The sequence below is a fragment of the Limanda limanda genome, chromosome 17 (genome assembly GCF_963576545.1).
Source record: "Limanda limanda chromosome 17, fLimLim1.1, whole genome shotgun sequence".
NCBI classification, from domain to species: Eukaryota; Metazoa; Chordata; class Actinopteri; order Pleuronectiformes; family Pleuronectidae; genus Limanda; species Limanda limanda.
Window position 1 is genome coordinate 15,747,968 of NC_083652.1, and position 20,820 is coordinate 15,768,787.

The following is a 20,820-nucleotide window of genomic DNA, read 5'->3' on the forward strand; positions in this document are numbered from 1 at the left end:
ATCTATCTATCTATCTATCTATCTATCTATCTATCTATCTATCTATCTATCTATCTATCTATCTATCTATCTATCTATCTATCTATCTATCTATCTATCTATCTATCTATCTATCTATCTATCTATCTATCTATCTATCTATCTATCTATCTATCTATCTATCTATCTATCTATCTATCTATCTATCTATCTATCTATCTATCTATCTATCTATCTATCTATCTATCTATCTACATCCATTACTCATACTTGGACCAATCATTCGTCTCTCTCTGCCTCCGATGTGATAATTGCAACAATTATAACTTTAGCGCCTGCAGCTCTTGACATCCTGTATCCAGGTGATGCTGTTGCTGACTAAAAGAAAGAGAGGAGCGTAACAAGAGCAGCATGTAGACAGCTTCAACTTCTTCCAACTGTTACGATGATTGTGAACATTTGCCCATTTGAGATAAGGTTTATTTTTGGGGGGCTGGTACCTTTAAAACTGCTTGTTCTGTATCTGATTGTAAACTTAGACGAGTGAGCGAGGAGAAGACTGATTGATGACGTATGTGCTGTGAACGTGTAGCTGGAGCCAGCAGCTAGTTGGGCACATAAGACTAGAAGCAGTGTGAAACAGATCTAACAACATCTGTCCGCCAACATCTGTAATGCTCACTAATTAACAGCGATGTCAATGTGCTACTTCGCAGAGGTTATCTCACCATATATCTAGATCTTGACCAGCAGCAGTAACTTCCTGGACTTTTTCTGCTGGTTGCCAGGAAACTGGAGAGATATGTCTAACCTCTTATAAAGTGGCAAGTTGTCATCTCATTTGCTTCAGGCTTGATGTTCCGCCTGTTTTTAGCCTTTGTGCCAAGTTAAGGAAAGTATCTCCAGGCAGTAGTGTCACATTAACTGAACAGACGCAAGAGTTCCATCAATATCTTCATCTCTGCAGTGATAGAAAGAAACACAAATCTATTTCCTTTTTGCAGTACGTGGTCTATTTTTGCTCTGACATCCAGCTGTTGTGTTTTTCTGACGGTTAGCAGGCCAGAGACATTTTCCGCACAGCTGGAAGTTATTGTCGTAGAAAATCGTCCCTCTAGGACATCAGCAGTTAAAGCTCAGAATTAAAGAGCGTGAGCTTCTTTCTGGACTTACAATACGCTCTGGCACCAGCTGTTCCACAGTCAAGGCAGAATAAAGCAAAACCAATTTGTCCTCCTCGTTCTCTCGCTCTTATCCTGATATTGCTGTGGCCACTTCTACGTGCTACTGGTTTGTCACTGATCTCCGCCAAGGGTCTGGAATTGTAGGAATCGCTTGATGAGGTAGAAAGATGGAAAAACCCATCACATTGAATAGCACAAAAATAACCCATGACATGAATTTGATGTGGTCTAATGGGAGAGTGATGCCTGAGGGTGGAATTTACCTTTAATCGTATGCAGGAAGCGAAGTCATTATTCACCCCAGACAGACTTGGTTCCAATATTAGAGACAATATGAGATGGCATTTAGTTTGTGGCCGCGTCGGTGTTTTTGCAGCAAATAAATGTGATTCTCTATTTCAATGGAGTATTTATGTGCAGACAAAACTTGGTTAAGTCTTTTTTCAAATCTGCACTTGTGACTGGAGAAGCTTTTTTCCCAAATAACCTACTTGTAAATCCTAATGTACTTATTTTTTGGGGCTTTGATCAGTGCACGGAGAAATGGTATTATACCAAAGTCACAGAGACGCATTTATTGTGACAAAAAATGGGACGAACACTTAAAAACGCTATTCACTCTATCTGCTTTCTTTCCTCCCACTGGGATAACTGCTGTCTTGTCCCAGTCAAACAGCTCCAGTTCACACTTGGGTCAAACTGTACTTAAACAGCTCTGCACATTTTGCTCATTACTGACTGCAGCACAGATGAACTGAACCTTGTAGTATCATCACAAAATCATGCAAAATGTTCAACACACAAAAAAAATACTACATTTAATTATAACTTAACATATTTTTTTACTGTAAAAATCACACTTTCTACATAAAAAGCTTTATTTTGGTCCCAAAGCTTCTTTTTTTTCCACATGAATGAAAGAAAATAGATTTTTTTACTGTGTCATTTTTCTGGGGGACATAATTTTGTTCCAGCAACCATGTGATCAATCAGGCTGAGTGGAGATTGGGCTCATAAAATAAATGATAAAAATAGCTTCATAGTTAAATTCAACTGACACTCCGTTTTAAAGCCAGGCAGCGTTGCCAAGATTGACACAAGGGAAGGGGACACAAAAGTGGAGCGTTTCTTTTTGTTCTCCAAACCTAAAACACATCAATGTGACAATCTGGAATTTTAATTGGATTTGGATGGTGTGACTCTTCTGTAAGCGAGTCGAATCCCAGCAATAGCAAATTAGAAGAATATAAAAAACACGAGTCGCTGAAGTTTTTATTCTTTAATTTCCCGGTCCAACAAAAGCTGAGGCTGGCGTTGTGTGTGCAGTGGGACCCTCAGGTTGCAGGACATCACTCTCTGGGCCTCAACTAGAATCTTGTTCAGATATTTGCAGTGCTAATGTTCATGCCATAGACTGTATATGAAAAAGGACATAGACTCCAGGTTGGGAAAGTGAAGCCATTGCTGACATACCTGAGACCTCTATTCCTTCAAATGACCAGCAGAGGGTGACCCGACAAGAAGACTGTGAGAAAATGACCTTACTTCATTTTCAAAAAGTCTCAATTGCTGGTTTCAAGTCTTTGATACAGCAAGATCTTTATTTTAAAGCTCACAATGCATCGGGACATGGATACTGTGTGATTGACAGCGAGTGCCATCCAATAGGTGATCGTCACAGGTGTAAATGGGCGTGCAGCATCCCTGAGCTCTCACTCAGGCTCCACCCCCTCGATCCTCCAAATATGGTTACTTCTGGTTTCAAAATACCAAGCTGGCGGGGGACAAAATGTCAAAACCCCAGGCTTCACAAACAAATGGGTGACTACATCATTGAACACCACTTGATTTATGCTGAATTTTTTATGCTGAATCTTCCTTCATGCATTTTGGATTTTAAATGTGATTTTTTAATTTTATTTTGTAATTGTTGAATCCATTTTTAAGGCCCTGGAGGAGCTGAGTCAGTCACAGCTGAATCACTGGGGGCGGTGGTGGATAAACATCCTAAATATACGTTCTCTAAGACATGATTTTCTCAGATGGGTCCAAAGGATTCAGCTCATATTAGATCAGCATTTAGAATGAACTGCATCTAAAGACGTAAATACTAGAAATGTTAAAACAACATTGTGTAGGTGTACTGTTTATTGTTTATTGGCAGCAGAGCTACAGCAAGACATAATAATTACTGAAATACAGGAAACGATCTATAAACTTGAACAGGCAGAGTGAGAGTGGATTCGCTCTGTTAGAGCACAGACGGGTAGGAAGTAGCAAAAGCTGCAATTTTCTGACAGAAAGTAGATGTAGGTATAAAGAACAGAGAGCTTCAGAAGATATAAAAGGAAGAAATTATTTATAGATTTGGCTAAACTTGGACTCGCAGTGCTCTGTACCAAGACAGACTATGTGTGATGAGAACATAAGCAGGGATCTGGAGTTTCTCCCGTGATGCAGAGCGTTACCCAAAGATCTTGGGACTCGGTTAACTGCTGCTTATTGTTTAACTAATAAAAGGGGGGAGCAGTCAGCACGAGGTAAAGACCAAAGAGAGGTAGAAGTGGAGAGCTGCAGATTGTAAAGTGCCCCCTGGCAAAGTGGAATTCAGAAGCAGAATCCCAAAAGGAAATGGAGAGGGAATGTGGGGAGAGGTGGGCAAAGTCTGTGGGTCACAGGGTCACAGTGATGAATTAACCGAGGCTGTGGTTGAATGGGCTTGACAAGAGAATGATGTGCAAATAATGGCCAATCACTCAGCTCTGTGATCGATGGTGAGAACAGTAAATCACTCAGTGGCCCGCGTGCGACGTCGTACCATGAAACTAGCTGGTGCATGAAATAAAGTTCCAGAAGGCAGAGAGGAGACAGGGAAACTTTTTGACAGACAGAGGCAACAAAAAGGGAGCCAAACCCTTCACAGTTGTATGTGTAGAAACATCTAAGTTCCAACAAACAAAGGATTGTATCACATTTGTCCGTATACCAAGCAAAACCAAGGAAAACGTACATGAACTCTGAGGATAATGACATGAACAGAGGTCAACTGGGGTCAGGGGAGTGCAAATCACAAGTAAGAGGGGCTTCAGAACACGATCCAGACCAATGGACCAAATTTAGTCTGAACAAAAGAATTGTTTCTTGGTCCGGATTCGGACTTTTGGACCAATAGCAGGAACTTGAGACAGTTTTATGCAACAGAAGAAGCTTTTCTAAACTTCTAGACTTATTTACGATATGTCATACTCACACGTTGACTGTTTTAATATCACCCATAAAACACAGAGGCAATGTGATAAATAAATAAAACCAAAAATAAAAGATGACGAAGATGAAGTGACTCGAGCTCTGCAGGGTTGATAAGACAGAGAGTTTATGAGACGTGTCACTGCGAGCAGCCGAGCAGAGCCAACAAAACAACAGTTTAAAATATCAAAATGACAACGAATGTCACAGCTGGATTAGAATCACAAAAGAAACCCGACATGATAGGAGAACTGAAAAAAAAAACACCCAGTGACAAGAGAGATGGATGAGAAAGGATAAAACAGGTGAATATGAAACTGGGACATATCAGGTGCAAGTGTCTCATCGTTTCTAAAGCTTGTCTAAAAAAAAGAATACGAATAAGAAGTCGATCTCAGTTTAATCCAAAACGATGCTGAGGTATAGAGAACAACAAGCAGAGAAGGGAGGAGCAGATGTCTCTCACTTCACCAGTCGAACCCATTCAGCTTTGTTATGTGAAGCCAAATGTTGTGTGTTTACTTATACTGAACCAATGTAAAAAGTGTTACATGTGGGATTTGTGTGAATTGATAGCTTGATGTGTGTGTGTGTATGTGTGTGTGTTAATCCCCAGATCACCAACATGGAGGATGATCCTAACTGGTACACAGCTGAGCACCACAACAGAAAAGGCTTCGTGCCGAAGAACTACATCAACCTGCGGCCACACGCGTAAGTAGACACACACACACACACACACACACACACACACACACACACACACACACACACACACACACACACACACACTTTGATAGGAGGTTGCTGAACGGAAACTTAACTCTCATCTGAACCCTCAGTCTTAGGCCTAAATGGCTCCACTTTCCCAAACTGTCCTTTCTCCGTGAAGCCGATAGCTCAAACTTGTCCCGAGGCTTCACTCACGCACGCGCACACACACACAGACACACACACATTCATTTGCAAAGCAGATGAATACACTTCACACGTCCAGCACTGGTCCGTCTAAGTAGCTCATCAGTGAGTGTGGACGGCTTCAGGCGTTTTCCGCTCTGCTTTGGACATCTGCACTCCGGCATAAGGCAGCCTACCCAAAGGGACCCACTCGCTGCTTTACGTAATCGCACACAATGCAGCCGCGTATGCAAGTGTGTGTGTGTGTGTGTTTACAGTGAAGCTGCTGGTACACCCTGAATCTCCATCAGATGGTCATGCACCAGCTGGGCTCTACTTCTTCTCGCTGTGACAAACACTAAACTGACAGCACAGCCATTGCAGCGGCTCAAGCTCGTTAATGAACACTGGTGTGCGGTCCAGTTGGAGTGTGTGCACACCACGGGGAGATGTGTTGTCTGCTGGGAGTTGTGTTGATGAGAGTGTTTCCCCTCCTCCACATTCCTGCACAGAACTAAAACCCGGAGAAAATTGACCCTGTGACCTCAAGCGAGATCGTCCTTTAGCTCGTCCACCACTCTGGATGTGTTCTCTGCTCATGTGAGTCATCTAACTGCCGTGGTCGGCGCGTAGGATCATGAAAGCAGAACATAATTTATGCAAACTGCTCGACTAAGCAAGACTAATAAGCAAAAATAATAAAATGAAAAAAACGACACTCTTACTTACGCTTCACCACTGACAAATGAAATCCAGCATTCTGGGACTTGTGTTGAGTGCACATTTAGCCGCGCGTTTAAAAATAACTTCACAGACGTTCTAATTTCCACCAGACTCCACCGCTCCTTCATTTGTCAGCATTGATCTGTGTGGAGCCAAACAACACAAACAGCCGGAGTTTTTTTTAAGGTTTTCAAACAAACGCCAGAAACTAATTTGTGGGTGCGAGACACAAACAACAAAGACGTAGCATCGCTGACGTCTTTTCTTTCATTCTGACTTCTTCTGCTCTGTGTTTCCTGTCGCTCTTCCAGCTGGTTCGCCGGCCGGATATCTCGCGGTGTGGCCGAGAGTCGACTCAGACAAATGGGCTGTGGAGCTTTCCTGGTCAGAGAGAGTGAAAGTGCCCCTGGAGAGTTCTCCATGTCCGTGAGGTAGGAGAACATTCAACCATCGTTGATCCATGTATTCCTTTTTCAATGACATATTATTACCATTCTTCACGTATCTTCTCACGGCTGCAACCACCCTGTTTCAATTTCTGCATCTTTGTGCAACCGTCCTCACACAGAAGTGCGTTCAAAAAGTTCCGGTACTGATTCTGCAAATCTGATTTACTTATTTGGCCACCAAGTCAACATGTGCAGGAAACACTGCTCCCAGCGCACCTGCCTTGATTGGAACGCTCCCTGGAAGTTCCATTCTGTAAGTGTGTCAAGCACCATCTGCGCCCCCCCGCACTGGATCTCCTCCACTGTGTCAAAACGGTTACTCCTCAGATTGCTTTTCATTTTTGGGGGAAAGAGGAGGAAGTTGCGGGGAGCCAAATTTTGACAAGTAGGCCAATTGGAGAGCTGTGTTGGTGACGCCAGAGCCCAAGCTGTGAGAGTGTGTGTTGTCATGGCAGAGAGGCCAATTGAAATCACGCCACGGGTAAGGTTGTTTGCACCGGATGGCGTCCCGTGCAAAATGAGACAGCCTGACCCTGCAGGACAAATTCACAGTTCAGAGAAAACCACGAGCACGGCCCTGGTCAAACGGGTCTCAGAGACTGTGGCTCGTCCACTGTCAGGCTGCTGTTTGGTGTCTAGGTGATAGTCGTCGATGGCCGTGATGATCCTCAACATGAGTGTGACACAGAATTTGAAGTTTACTCTGTGCACAAGGTTAAGGGCCACGGAGAAACTCAGAATGCCCACATGCTTAGCTGCAGTTTGCACCTTCACAGCTTATCGGGCCTTGCTCCATTTAAGCACGACAGGAACAGTCAAAGAACTTTTTTTAATCGCACCTTGTACGTTCTGAGAAGTCACAGGAAGGGGGTTTAGAGGACATGGTGTCGGGAAGAGGGTAAAAGGGAGGATCTGCAACCCCGCTGGCCTGATGTGAGCTAATCCTGTCTGGCAGGGGCGGCTCCTGGCATAGGCGAAGTAGGCGGTTGCCTAGGGCGCAAAATGCTGAGAGGGCGGCACAAGGGACTGATTTATCATGACGTGACACATGCAATATAAACCAAAACATTCACATCACAACATCATCTTTTAAACCCGGGGACGCACCGGAGATAGGAGCGCCGCGAGGCGCCACGAAAGCTGTCCGCCTCCTTTCCGCGCCCATGTTAAATAATTGGGCTGTTCGCACCGGCAGCGTCGTGCCGGAAGCTGCGGGAAGAGCCGCGGCTGGCTCGCGATCTGCAGCGATGGTTCCGGGGTCTGTTCTATTTTTTTCGCTCGCCGCGAGCAAATCGGGCCGGAAAACACACTGAAAATTGATATATTTCAAACGATCTATCATGTCACTACAGATATGATGTCGGAAATGGCAACAGAGTTGTTAGTGCTGTTGTGGCGATCTCAGGGCATTGTGCCGTGACTTTAATCCAGGAAACCGGCAGAGTTGTTTTCTCAAACATACTTTAAGGGCCGCTGTCATTTGCGATCTCCAGCAGCTGATCTCTTTCTTAACCAGACATGCTGGATTAACCTGGTTTGTTGACAAATGGGTCCGACAAATACCGTGCTGGTTTGTGTTCAGCGAAAAAGTGACGTGACCGAGACGAGCGTCTTGACATGCATAAAGCATGAGTCATAACGCAGAGGATCCGGTAATTTTTCAAAATAAAACGGTTATATTTTGAAAAATTACCGGATAATAGATAAAACAGAAAACATGTAAAATGTTTATTCTTTCTGTGCGGCCCGGTACCAAATGACCCACAAATGGTCCTGTTGCCCTGTTGATTACAATAAATAGGTCTAAAAAATATATGTATTGTGTTTGACTGTTCAGTACTGTTCATATTCATTACATTTAAAAAGCAGACATAAAGGTAACTTAAAAGTTACTTTTACATACAGTAACTGGTGGGGTAAATCAATTACTTTTAAAAGAAGTGACTAGTAACTGTAACTAATTACTAATTTTCAGTAACTTGCCAAACACTGCTTAATCCACACATTTGTCAGTTGTGTCTAAACAGACAGAAACACACAAGCACATACTCTCTTGTGTGTGTGTGTGGGGAGGCGTGTTAGACTGTGGTAAGAGTTGAAGATGAGTCAAAAAAGGATTAAATTATCAGGTGCACGATTCAGAAAGCGCAGCAAAGTAGGGGAGGAGAAGAAAGAACAATATAGAGGTAGAATCACCCCAATTGCGGACATCATTAATGTTTATTTTTGTCGACATGACATGATATGCTGTCACTACAGCTGAGTTCAGACTTTTTATATTTTTATTATATATTTTTATTATTTTTTATAGCTTACAATTTTGTCTGCCTGTGTGTGCATCTGTATACAGTCCAAAAGTTCTTGGGGATGCATGACAATTTGCATGTGTATGTTGGGGGGGGCGCCATTCTGAAACCCCGCCTAGGGCGCCAACATTGCCAGGGCCGGCCCTGCTGTCTGGCACACTGTGGCATCTGGAGCCGCTGAACCGGCCGATCCGTTGTCTTGTCGGGGGGGTGAAGGTCAGGGAGGCAGCTGAGGTTTGGCATTGTGCTCCTACGGGCTGTGTGGATATTAGGAGTGTGGAGCCAGGGTGGTTGTGTCGGAAATGTGGCTTTATTAAGAGGAAGGTCTGGAACTGAGGGTTGGCTTCTCATATCCAGTTGGGGGCTGTTAGATGGCTCAAGTCATGGAGACAGATTTTGGGGGGTTTCTGAGGTTATTTCAACGTCTGGGCTTGACACTCTTTCCCAGTGGAATTGTCTCATGCCTTCGGAAAACAGGACAGGAAAGGAGAAGGAAAATTAGGTTGTCTGCAGTAAGGGAATTAAAGGGGGAAATTACAGATGAGTGAGGGAAGAGACGGGAGGTGCTGTGTGTAGAACAGGTTTGCCAAGAGGGGACAGAGAGGATTTAGCTGCTACTTGTTTTTTTGGCACTTTGTTCGTGTGTCTCTCCGGCTGTTGTTGCTGGATGGTGCAGTAGCTTGAAAATTGGGTCAGGTGTTTGCGTGCCAGTGTGTGTGTGTGTGTGTGTGTGTGTGTGTGTGTGTGTGTGTGTGTGTGTGTGTGTGTGTGTGTGTGTGTGTGTGTGTGTGTGTGTGTGTGTGTGTGTGTGTGTGTGTGTGTGTGTGTGTGTGTGTGTGTGTGTGTGTGTGTGTGTGTGTGTGTGTGTGTGTTCTGCGTGTGTGTGGTCCTTGTGTAGTGACAGCTCTCCTGTCGGAGGAGATGTTCTGGCAGGAGTAGCTGTGAAGATTCAGCTCAGCCCGTTCAGATCCACTTTCACAGCCATGAATGGAGCCATGAGAGGGAGTTTGTTTGTAATTGTAAAAAACTAAGTTAGTAATCATGCAAAACATCTTGAAAATGAAATGAAAAATGTAATCTCTTGCTGCAATTTTATGGTAAAACTGGCAGTTTTTTAAATCAAGCAATTTATAATGTGACAATTTCATTATATATATTTAAACTAAGGCTCAGTTTCATTTTCATGGGTTATCACTTTGATAAGTTGATTGGGATATAAAGTTTTAATAGTTGCTCTAAAGTCAAGGTGTCAGGATTTACATTGTTTTGTCAGCCGAAGAAGTGGGAACGTTTGATCAAACCTTAAGGAAAGAATGAAGTCAACTTAAATCTCTTATTACTATAGCTCTAAAAAACTTGTCAAACTTGTAACTTGTCAGAAAATAAAAAATTCCTGCAATTATTGAGTTATTTAAACATTAAAATAACACAAAGTTCAAAAAGGAAGCCGGGCAAGTATATATGAAAGTGGTATATAGAAAGCTGTGATATCATAGTTTCCTAAAACGCTCCTTTTTACACTTCAAAATTTCCTTTTAAAATCTGCACTTTGGACGGCGTTTGTAAAACCTCTGTGTTAGTAGTTTAAAGTGAGGATGAGAGGCTCGAGACGCAGAGGGGAAAAGTTAGTTTTGCAGAGTATCTGCATTAGTGCTGACAGGGCATCAGAGACAGAGCAAGGGGGGGGGACGACAGAAGACAGCAAAATACTTTTGAGAGGTGTGTATGAAGGAATATGTGGCGGGGGACTAGATCTCAGACTGTGCCTAGTGAAACTGTCCCAATGGGTTATTTATTAGCAGTGTATTTTTGGAAAGTGGAGCGAAGTGACGCCAACCTTTACAGAGAGAGAGAGACAAGGAATACATTCTGCTGAGCTCGGCTTTACCGGCTCTTTTTGACTCAGCAGCAGATGCACCCAAAGGATTTAGTCTTTTCTGAGTTTCTCACAATAGTATAAAATCGATCTATTCCGAGAAAGAAATATTTAAAGACCTAAGAAACATCAACGTGGTTCTAAACAAAAGGGCAGGATGTTGGGTAGCGGGTTTCATTTTTTTGGAAGTGTAGTCGAAGTAATGGAACTCTCACTTTTTCTCAAATGGAAAATCTCACTTCCTGGTTCTCTTGCTCAATCTCAGTCCCTCACCTGCACATTAAAGTCGCAGCTGAATGTTAGAACTGTTTTTTAGGCCGTGAGTCATCACAGGATATGTGAAGGTCTCCCGAGATTATTTAATGTTTTGGGATCTTTTAGTGTCGTTTTGTTTACTGCCACTTTCTCCTTGAAACGGTACCAAGAACCAAATGTGTGGTCCTGTCTCTTTGTCTGTGAGAGCATGACATCACTTCCTATTCGAGCGCTGGATATCCTCTTGTGTGACACAGACCAACCATGTTCGACCACAGCGACGTCCTGCTCCACACAATGTTCTTCGAAACGAAACACAACAGCTCATGGGTGGTTTTTGTTTCCACTGGCCTTTGTCTTTTTATCAGGTGAACATCCTGCAGAACAAAAGACGTTTTTCTTTCAGTCTGACGCTTCGACTGAGCCAAACGTCTGTCAGCAACCTCTTTGTGTGTCTGTGTCTCAAGGTCTGGTTTATGAGGGGGTTCAATCCAGGTGCTTTACCCTGAAACTAAAGCAGACATTCTTTCAAATCCAAACCATGTGGTTCTTTTTGGTATTCAACCAATCTAAGTAGAGATTTTCAGACAATTATCCACTGTCCTGTCTGCCATATTTGACCTGACTTCAAATATAACCAGCTTGTTCTTCCAGTGGCTGATGGCTCATACGAACTCAGCCGGTCGTTCAGCCTCCATCATTTTTCTCTTACCAGGGTCATTACTATAAGGGGAACCATTAAAGGGAACTGACCCTTTGGCTTATGCTTATTTTATAGCTTCATAATCTCCACAAGTTCGCTGTCCCATGAATGTCGTCACTCGGGGGCAATTTCACACCGAGTGACTCCTGATATCCCCTCAGACATCAGTTCATTTACTTTGACAAGTTAATGCTCGTGGATGCATTATAATGCATAGTCAGGGAGTTATGCAGGGTCATTTTGGAATAAATATATAAGTGAAATTAGCAAGTTTTCTACGTTAAATTCTCTTCTGTGCATATTTGGAAAGAGACGACCAATACCGATACGAGTCCGATGTCTGAAAGACTTGCAGAAAGTTAGCTTGGATTTGTTCAACGGGATCTTAAGCACACACATGATATAAGATAAGATAGAGCCAGGCTAAATGTTTCCCCTGTTTCCAGTCTTTCTGCTAAGCTTTGCTAGCCAGCTTCACATACACTCAAACACATCAATTGTATAAATCTCAATTCCACCGTTGAAGACCTGGGTGTCTCAATGTGAAGGACTCATAGAAAAAAATGGTGAATTGCTCTTTTTTTAGCTCACTCCACAGTTAAATTGCACAATTTACAGTTCAGTGGCCAAAGCACGGCTGAGAGAGACTTGAGAAAGACGGAGTAGAGGGCAACGTTTCAGAGAAAGCAAGAGCGACAGCAGATAGAATAGACAGGAAAAGGGTAAAACTGAAGTCAGTCGTCTGGGAGATGAAAGAAGGTTTTGTCCTGCCCGTTGTTACCAAGATTGAACTCACAGCAACTTTAAGGATTAGTTTGAAATGTTGGGAATTATTTGCTTTCTAGTCAAATGTCTTATGTCTTATAGTAGCTGTCTAAGGTTAGCACAGAAGACAGGGAATTAGCTTTAGCCACAATTCGTAGTTTGTGTTTTTTTCTTGTTGAGAAAAAAGCTGGTAAGGGTTCGAATAAAACTATCCAAAAAAAGCCTATGCCTTTTGATTCTAGCTTTTTGAGATTTCTCTACTTGAATCAGATGATTTCTACCCTCAATGCATCTCTTCCTTAACAATTCATGAATATAATCTCGTGAATCTGTACTATAGGGATTCCTTGGTTGAGGTTAAATTGAGCTAGATGCAGAAACCAGATATGTATCCCCTGAAATACAATATCTCTAAACCAGATTGTATAAGTCTGTCCTAATTTCCAGGCTGATACCCAGGATGTTTGAATTCGTCATATGAGATTTATATCACATTTAATGAGTCTCAAAAGTATCATGCGTTTTTATGAGCGTGGGTTTTGATTCTAATTAAACATCTAATGAGGAGCTGGAGACGATGTAAATCTATACAGGGATATCTTTCATAGGAGGAAATTAACTCTAATTAATTTGCAAATGTATGTTTCCTTTCTGATGAAAACCGACGGGAGAAGACAATGTTTCTTTCTTTCTTGGGTTCATATCATTGTTTTATTTGAAAGGCTCCTTATTTAGCAGTCAACACATTTTGCAGCCACCAAGTATCCTTTACCATTCTTCACCTCATTCGTACACACACACACACACACACACACACACACACACACACACACACGCACACACACACACACACACACACACACAGACCCAAACACACACAAACACACACTTTCTGACCCATCTACCTATCTATCGAAGCAGGTGGCGTTGGTGGTGGGGGTGAAGCGCTGAACCACTCGCCCACTCACTTGCTTGGCTGACATGCAAACCAAAGGATGACACACAAAACACACAAAATCGCACACGAGCAGCACCTACACACCCATGACCACTTTGCTACACATGAGATACAACAAGCCGCGATTGCACACACGCATCAGACACACATCGGCTGCCACGTGTCAGCCCATGACATGAGCTGTGAATTGCAGCGAAGCAGAATGATAGCGTCTTGACACGACCACCAGTTACACACACACACACACACACACACACACACAGAAACACACAGTTAAATGCAGACATTTGTGCAGGTTTGGAAACTGAACCGCAGATTCGACGGGCCGGGGGTCGGCAGAGAGAGAGACAGTCAGAACGAGGAAGTGAGAATAGATTGATGGAGGAAGTGGAGTGACGACGATGGACGGATGACCTCCGTGCCTTTTGAATTGTGCTGGCACACAGCAAAAACTTCTGTCCTCATCTACAGTATCTCTCTTGCTGTGTTTTCTATCTCCGCATCTATTTCATTTTCTCCCCTTTTTTCAATCTTTCTCAGCCTTGTTCTCTCGTAATCTCTCTGTCGATTCGTTCTACGTGGAAAAATCACATAATCTCTCTATCGCTGTGGGCCTTAATTACACTGGATCAGGGAGATGAGAGGGCACTTGGAGAGAGAGTGTGTGTGTGTGTGTGTGTGTGTGTGTGTGTGTGTGTGTGTGTGATGAAGCTGAGACAGATGCTGTCTGTCTTGTTATAGCACACCAGTTCTCTAATGTCTCTGGGTAATAAAACCTTTGTCAGCTACAACACTTAATCTACTTTCTCTCCTTCTCCTTTTCCTTTCTCTATTTCTTCACTTTTTTTACAAACTGAGAGTCTGCGCTCACCACAATGAGATCACTGACCTGTGGTTTGATTTCTTCAACGTGCAGAGGCGTCGCTGAACTGACACAACACGCAGAGCTGAGAAAATTCAACATGAGAGATTATGTTGGCTCGGAAGCTTTACTGGTGTCATTAAATATTTGTTTTATGTATTTAAAGACTGGCTTCATGCTTTTTACCACATGAAGCCAGTGCTAAAAAATAATACTATAAATTTGTTGTCATTACTGTTTGCGTGTCTGTCAGCAGGATTATGAAAGTGGACTATGGGCCAAGAATAACCCATTAACCTCTTTACATTGCGAAATAGGGACTTTTACGTCAACATTTTCATTAAATTCCCTAGAAATAATGTTGAGGTCTTGATAAAAATACCCAGCCGTGAGTTGAGTCTATGAAACAAAAATGCAGACATAAATATATAATAATACATTTTTGTGGTTTGCAATGAGAACATATTCTTTTCTTTTTTTCTTTCTACATGTATTCATTCATTGCTTTATTCCTACATTAATTAATTGATGTGTCTGTATGTTAATTAGGCAGGCTTAATGGTTGTGATCATTAATAAATGTCCGAATTTAGAAATAAATGAGTGAGTACATTTATAAATTTATAATTTAATGAGTAAAAGAATAAAAAATAATAACAGAAATTGCCCTTTTCATCGCAAACTGTATTTATTTATATATGCTAATGTCATATTTGTGCTTCATATATATATAATAAGAGAAATGTGTCCAACCTTAGTGGAGAGCGTCTACTCCCCAAGTGCCGTTCTTGCTCCTGTATATTTCCAGTGGATTTATTTCACCACTGCCTTTTCTCTCCTGTGACATAGCCTCTAAAGACCTACTTTGTCTCATTTGACATATCCCTATGTGGGTGTGGAGACAACCACTGGATGAAATCTCTGCCGTGACGCTGGATGATTGCATTTTTCTGTTTCCAAGCCCTTTCTGCTAGGGCATTAAATTTTAAGCGGAGATCTTTTGTATTTCAAAACGGACTCGAAAACAAACAAAAATGCGAGACGAGGCATGCTGCGTGTTGCATAACAGCTGCAAGGAACCTAAACGAGATGTGGTGAACAATGACGTTTTGTCTCCCATCCCTATAAGTATTTGATGATGAGGCTGTTTTACAATATTTGAGAATCCCCTCAAGGACAAGCTCTTGCCCTGTCTACTCCGCACCCTGTCTTTAATCTCTAAACTCTTATTCTTTACCTGACACAGCCTTTGTCTTCATAAACCCTCACAGACCAAACAGCTGTACAGGTGCACAGCTTGTGGCAGTAACACAGCCCCACCAGTAGGGTGCAGCAGAGAGGGGACCCCACAGCCAGGGGTAATGGAGATTCAGTTGCATGTGTGAGTCAGCGGAGGAGGAATCGAGAGAAGCAGCAGAGACACAGCGGAGCAGATAACAAGAGGAACTGCGATATGGAGGGAATAGTTAGATAGAAGTCCCATAATAAAGAAGAGTGAGCAACACAGAGAGAGAAATAAGAACCCAGAGGCACCGCAGAGGAAAAGAAAGACTGACAGATAGCACTGCTGCTCACACATAACGACTTCATGTTCAAAGACTACAAAGGCTGGTACAGTGTCAATTCCAAAAACAAGTCAGAGAAAATCTTTTGAACTGAACGAACGCTGCAGTTTCATCATTTTTCAGAGACTGCATGGCCGAGGGTGAGAAGAGGGGAAACGAGGGCACGCAGGGTGAAAGGGAGGAGGCCGAGACAGAAGGGCAGGGTGGAGGTGGAGCTGAATGCCATCCAGTCATCAGGGAGTCGGTCCTGCTTGTCTCTGAATAAGAGAAAGAGAGAGCTCCTGGGCGAGGGAGACAAGCCGACGCTCATTCACTTTCTCTAAAGCTTGGGACAGTGCCAGCCGCTTGGCCTCGATCCAGGAGGAGCCTGGTGAAGCTCAAAGGCCAAATTGTGATGGATCCACAGCAACAACATTTATAGGAGGAAGCTGCTACATCGGATATTACAGTGAAAGACAAAAAAAGAGGATATTGACACTGTTTTCCAAACAAAGGCTTAAAGCGTCATTAACACAGGCCTGACACACACACACACACCTACTCTGTGATGTGTTTAGAAACATGGGGGAGTTGCACTGACTTCCGCTGCTTATGATGATGATGCGGTTATATAACATGATCCTGGTGAGATGTCCAGATTTCTAAAGATAAGCTTACAAGTTACTTAGCAACCAACACAGAGCCGGATAGAGGAGCAGGTGTGACTGCCAAAAAACACAAGGCAAACTTTACTCACAACAACGAGGCACGCACACCTCAACACAATGGCTATTTCGGTTTGTGGCATACACACAATTATTGTCTTTAATTGGTGCAACAATATGTTCTGGGGTTTTCTTTACATACATTTGTCCAACATCGTCTGCTTTGCTTTGCCGAATCCACAACCCACATAGAAGCCTTTGTAAATGTGACTGTCAACATTTCACTTCCAACATATGACTCACACGCACCAGAATAAACAGCATGACTGCTAACCGCCTCCAATCTCTACTAATTATATTGATTTTGATTTTCAGCGTGTTGCTTTTTCTTAACAAATATAACGGCTGTGTTTTTTGTGTCGTTTCATCTTTGCCTGGACGAACATGAACGCAAATGAAAATTAATTAAAAGAGGAAATACAGGCAACACCCGTGGGCTTTTCTGGGGAGTTTTATCGGACCATGAAAATGAAAAGGACGACACAGAATGCATGCCAGCCCTGACAGCTGACAGCTGTGGCGTTAAAGTGGTGGTGGGTGGAGGGGGGGTGAGAGGAGTAAAAGCCAAGACTGTTGTTATCAACCCAAACCAGTTACTAATGGTTCGGATGCAAAGAGCAGTTTGTGAAGTGAAGACATGTTCGACTCGACCAAGATCTGTTGGACTCTTCACCGTTGCCACTCGAATACAATGTGGTAGGAACACGCTCAGACCATAAAGATGGACGACATGACAGGTCCCCAAAAGCGTTCAGGCCTTAAACCCTGCCTCCTCCTTGTGAGCAGATGGGACAAAGTACAAGTCAAAAGAATGTCTCTCAAAAATGGTTTCTGTCTGTTTCTTCAAATGTTCATTTCTCCAGTAAGTTTGGTTTTATCAGTTATTCGATGCTGTAAAAAATGGGAGTGAAATGTCCCGATTGACCTCTGGGACTGACTCACGATTGGTTGGTCAAGGACGTGTCCCGTCACAGGGCTCTGGCTCCAAATTACATCTTGGGCTGCAGGTGGCAGCGTTGGCATCTGGGACATTTCGGCCTCATTCGTCCACTCATCCATCTTCATACACACTTTAGGACTCGGACACATGTCACATCCATTTTTAGTTTTTAGTCCAACTGCAGCGACACTGAGCTCCTCAAACAAGTCTCTGACGCAGGGAAGCCAAACACTGTAGCACCCATAACCCTCCTTGAACCCACTGAAGATATACGAGGGAGCACAACAGGATTTTGGGATGAAAGGCTGTTGTGAAATTCTCTCTTTCTCTCTGCTCATTTGTTTTGCAGCTATGGCGACCACGTCCAGCATTTCAAGGTGCTGCAGGATCGCAGTGGTCAGTACTACGTGTGGGACGAGCTCTTCTCCTCGCTCAACGAGCTGGTGGAGTTCTACCATAGCAACAGCATCGCTAAGGAGAGGAACGTCTTTCTGAGAGACCCCGAGCAATTCGCCAGGGTGAGCTTTGTTTCTTTCTTTTTTTAATTCAGTTCAGCAAACATTTATATTTTCAAATATAGCGACCAAAGCAAATTAGACCACTTTTAAAAATGTCAAATGTGCATTTACAACATTTATTAATTAAATTCAGTAATAGAGTGAAACGATATTCACTTTAAAAGTAAAAAGTTACACAACTATTTTCAAATTCAAGTCCTTCCTGTAACTTTCATGTGACTGAGTCATATTGTGTGTGGGAGATTAACAATCACACAAGAGATGTGTGAGTTTTTTTCATTATAAAATGATTGTACTTTATTAATGTTGAGAATTAAAAAGATATTGATTGATAAGAACAAAATAAACATGTTTTCATGTAAAAAGAAATTAGTATTTATATGTGTTATAAGAAACAGTTTGATCCTGTGATTCCGTCCTTGACAGAGTTCAACAGGGGGCGTCTTGTTTAAAAAAAAAAGAAGAAATAAGGAACAGAACAGGATCCAGTAATAATCAGAACCCTTTCCATCGAGGAGACAGAATAATGCAGGACTGTGGATAAAACAAAATGTGTTGTCCTCGGCTGTTTTGGCTTCATGAGTTCAACACATGAATATCACCCGATTGGTTTCTAGAGATTCTGTTGAGCCTCTTGACAAAACTTCTCTGAACATCCTTTTGTCCGACTTTGAACTCACATGTGTCTTTATAAATTATTTACCACTATTTTATCTTGCAGTGTCATTTTAAATCTCCTGTCATCCTTCATCTCTTGCATCCCCCTCTTCCACATGCTGCCAGTGAAACTACATTTTCCCGAATGAAATCTATTTTTCCATCTAATGTTAAAATCCAGACTGTCAGGACAAACATAAAATGGTCCCGGGAGTTCATATTTCATTTTGCAGTGACTCCAAATCATACGTATAGATATAGATATATATATAGATTTTTCTTTTTCTTTATAACAGCTGACAGCTATGGGAACAGTCTATACGGTGGTGAGATTTGTGGCCCTGGCAGCAGGGCTTGAGATAGAGGTGCAGCTCGTAATGAAAGATCACAGGGGAGCCGCCGGTTAGCAGCCGAACCAAATCAGTCATCTTGGGCCGGGAGCCAAAGGGAGGGAGCACTGCAGCGCTCGGGAAAACTGATTTTAAAGGCAATTATTTACCTCACTCAGGATTTAGTCCCTTCGTATAAGTCTGGACCGAGCAGTACTTAAGTTTTGTATTAGTCCAGTTTCCCTGCATAGGTCAAGCTCTCAGGATTTTACTCCCATTTGAATGAGATATAAATCATTGCAGTTCTAAGTAGACAATTAGGGAGAACTTGTCATTCAGGGCGTTTCCCAAACTTTTCACAATGTTTTCTCTCAGGTTCGGTGAGAGAAAGTGCAGTTGACAGGTGGTTCCCATGATGCTGTCGTCGTTATTGTGAACTCATTACGCTGACAGGATCACATAGCACCAGAACTATTCCTGGGGAGTGGCACAGGCAGGACGCCCTCAGGCGAGCCCGGTTGCCGCGGGGGGGGGTTTGATCCACAGTGATCCTGAGGTGACCCTGGCTCTTATCGCTGTAGCAGCGGCCGCGTTCTAATACTCATCACAACGCACTCACTTCTGCATCCTGGCACCTGGGAGCAGGCCGACAGTGTAATGCTATTTGATGCACAGCAGGGAGGGTGAATTCAAATTAACTGAACAAACTAACCTTAACCACAACAGATGTTCGTTCCTAATCATTCTCGCACAAGAGCTATAACAACATAGCACTGATGCGAACCATATTGACTATACACGTTTGACTAGTCTTCCTGACAGTTTGCCCAGTAATGAAGTCACCGCACTTTATCTTTATCTTCATCTCATTCGGAAAGTCCCTCCAAGTCAAGGATTAAGTGGATGCGACAAGGATCCAGATACGATTAGGCCGAATGACTCAGAGGTGACACAGCTCATTATTTGTGGTGACGACTAAACATGTTTAATGGGGATTGTCGAAATCTCACATGACCTCTGTGGGCAGGCCTTCGTATTAATTTAGGTTAATGCGATGATTTCGACCACTAATGTGAGCAACAAAAAAAGCTTTGTCTGTATTTCCTTATGGGAAAGATTGTTGCAATCTAGTCCAGTCAGTTTCCAAAGATGTAGTTTGAACAGCAAATTGGATTAAATGTAAAAAAAATCTTTATAAAACTAAATATTAAATGTATTTCTTTAACATTTTTTGATAATTTTCAACACTTTCCCAAGGAATAATGCATGGATAAGTTCAAATAAGGCATATTAAGGGAACTCTTTCTATTAGTGAGTCCAGTTTGGTGGAGCTTGGTTGAATTTAAAGGGCTGTTAAGTGAAAAAGGATTCATAGATCGACCCCTAAATCAAAGTCAATATTTAAACTGTTCCCCCTTTGATCATTCCCCACCCTTCAACCAAGTAAAATTGGTTCTGTAGTTTTGTGTAATCCTGGTGACACACATACACACACACACACACACACACACACACACACACACACACACACACACACACACACACACACACACACACACACACACACCAAGGAAAACAGATAATTACGTTTTTTTTCTGAATTTCTAAAAAGAATAAAATATCAAGCGCTATATCACTGAAGTCATATAAGTTCATGACCATACGCAGCCCTTAATCATCTGATATGAAAAGTGTTGAGTCGGTAAGACTGTCTGAAGCTTCTGCTCTTTTGAAGATGATCCACGTGTATTGATCTCTGTGATGTGTGAGCTTAACTTCAATATATATATCTGGACCTTCAGATGGAGCGAGCGCTTTCTCTTTTATCAACTAATTTCTAAAGCTTCTAAAAGCAGATGATGTCTGCTGCCGCTGCTGTATTTCACCTGCTGCAGACGCTGCCTC

The 20,820-nt window shown here is 42.6% G+C and overlaps 1 protein-coding gene across 1 annotated transcript in view; it reads left to right on the forward strand.

Annotated features, from left to right (window-relative positions):
- Nucleotides 1-20,820, forward strand: part of grapa (GRB2 related adaptor protein a) — a 28,194-nt gene that overhangs the window by 518 nt on the left and 6,856 nt on the right. The window contains exons 2-4 of the mRNA XM_061089936.1: nucleotides 5,026-5,123; nucleotides 6,341-6,460; nucleotides 17,761-17,929. Coding sequence (XP_060945919.1) covers nucleotides 5,026-5,123; nucleotides 6,341-6,460; nucleotides 17,761-17,929 — 387 coding nt within the window. The remainder of the gene's footprint in view (nucleotides 1-5,025; nucleotides 5,124-6,340; nucleotides 6,461-17,760; nucleotides 17,930-20,820) is intronic.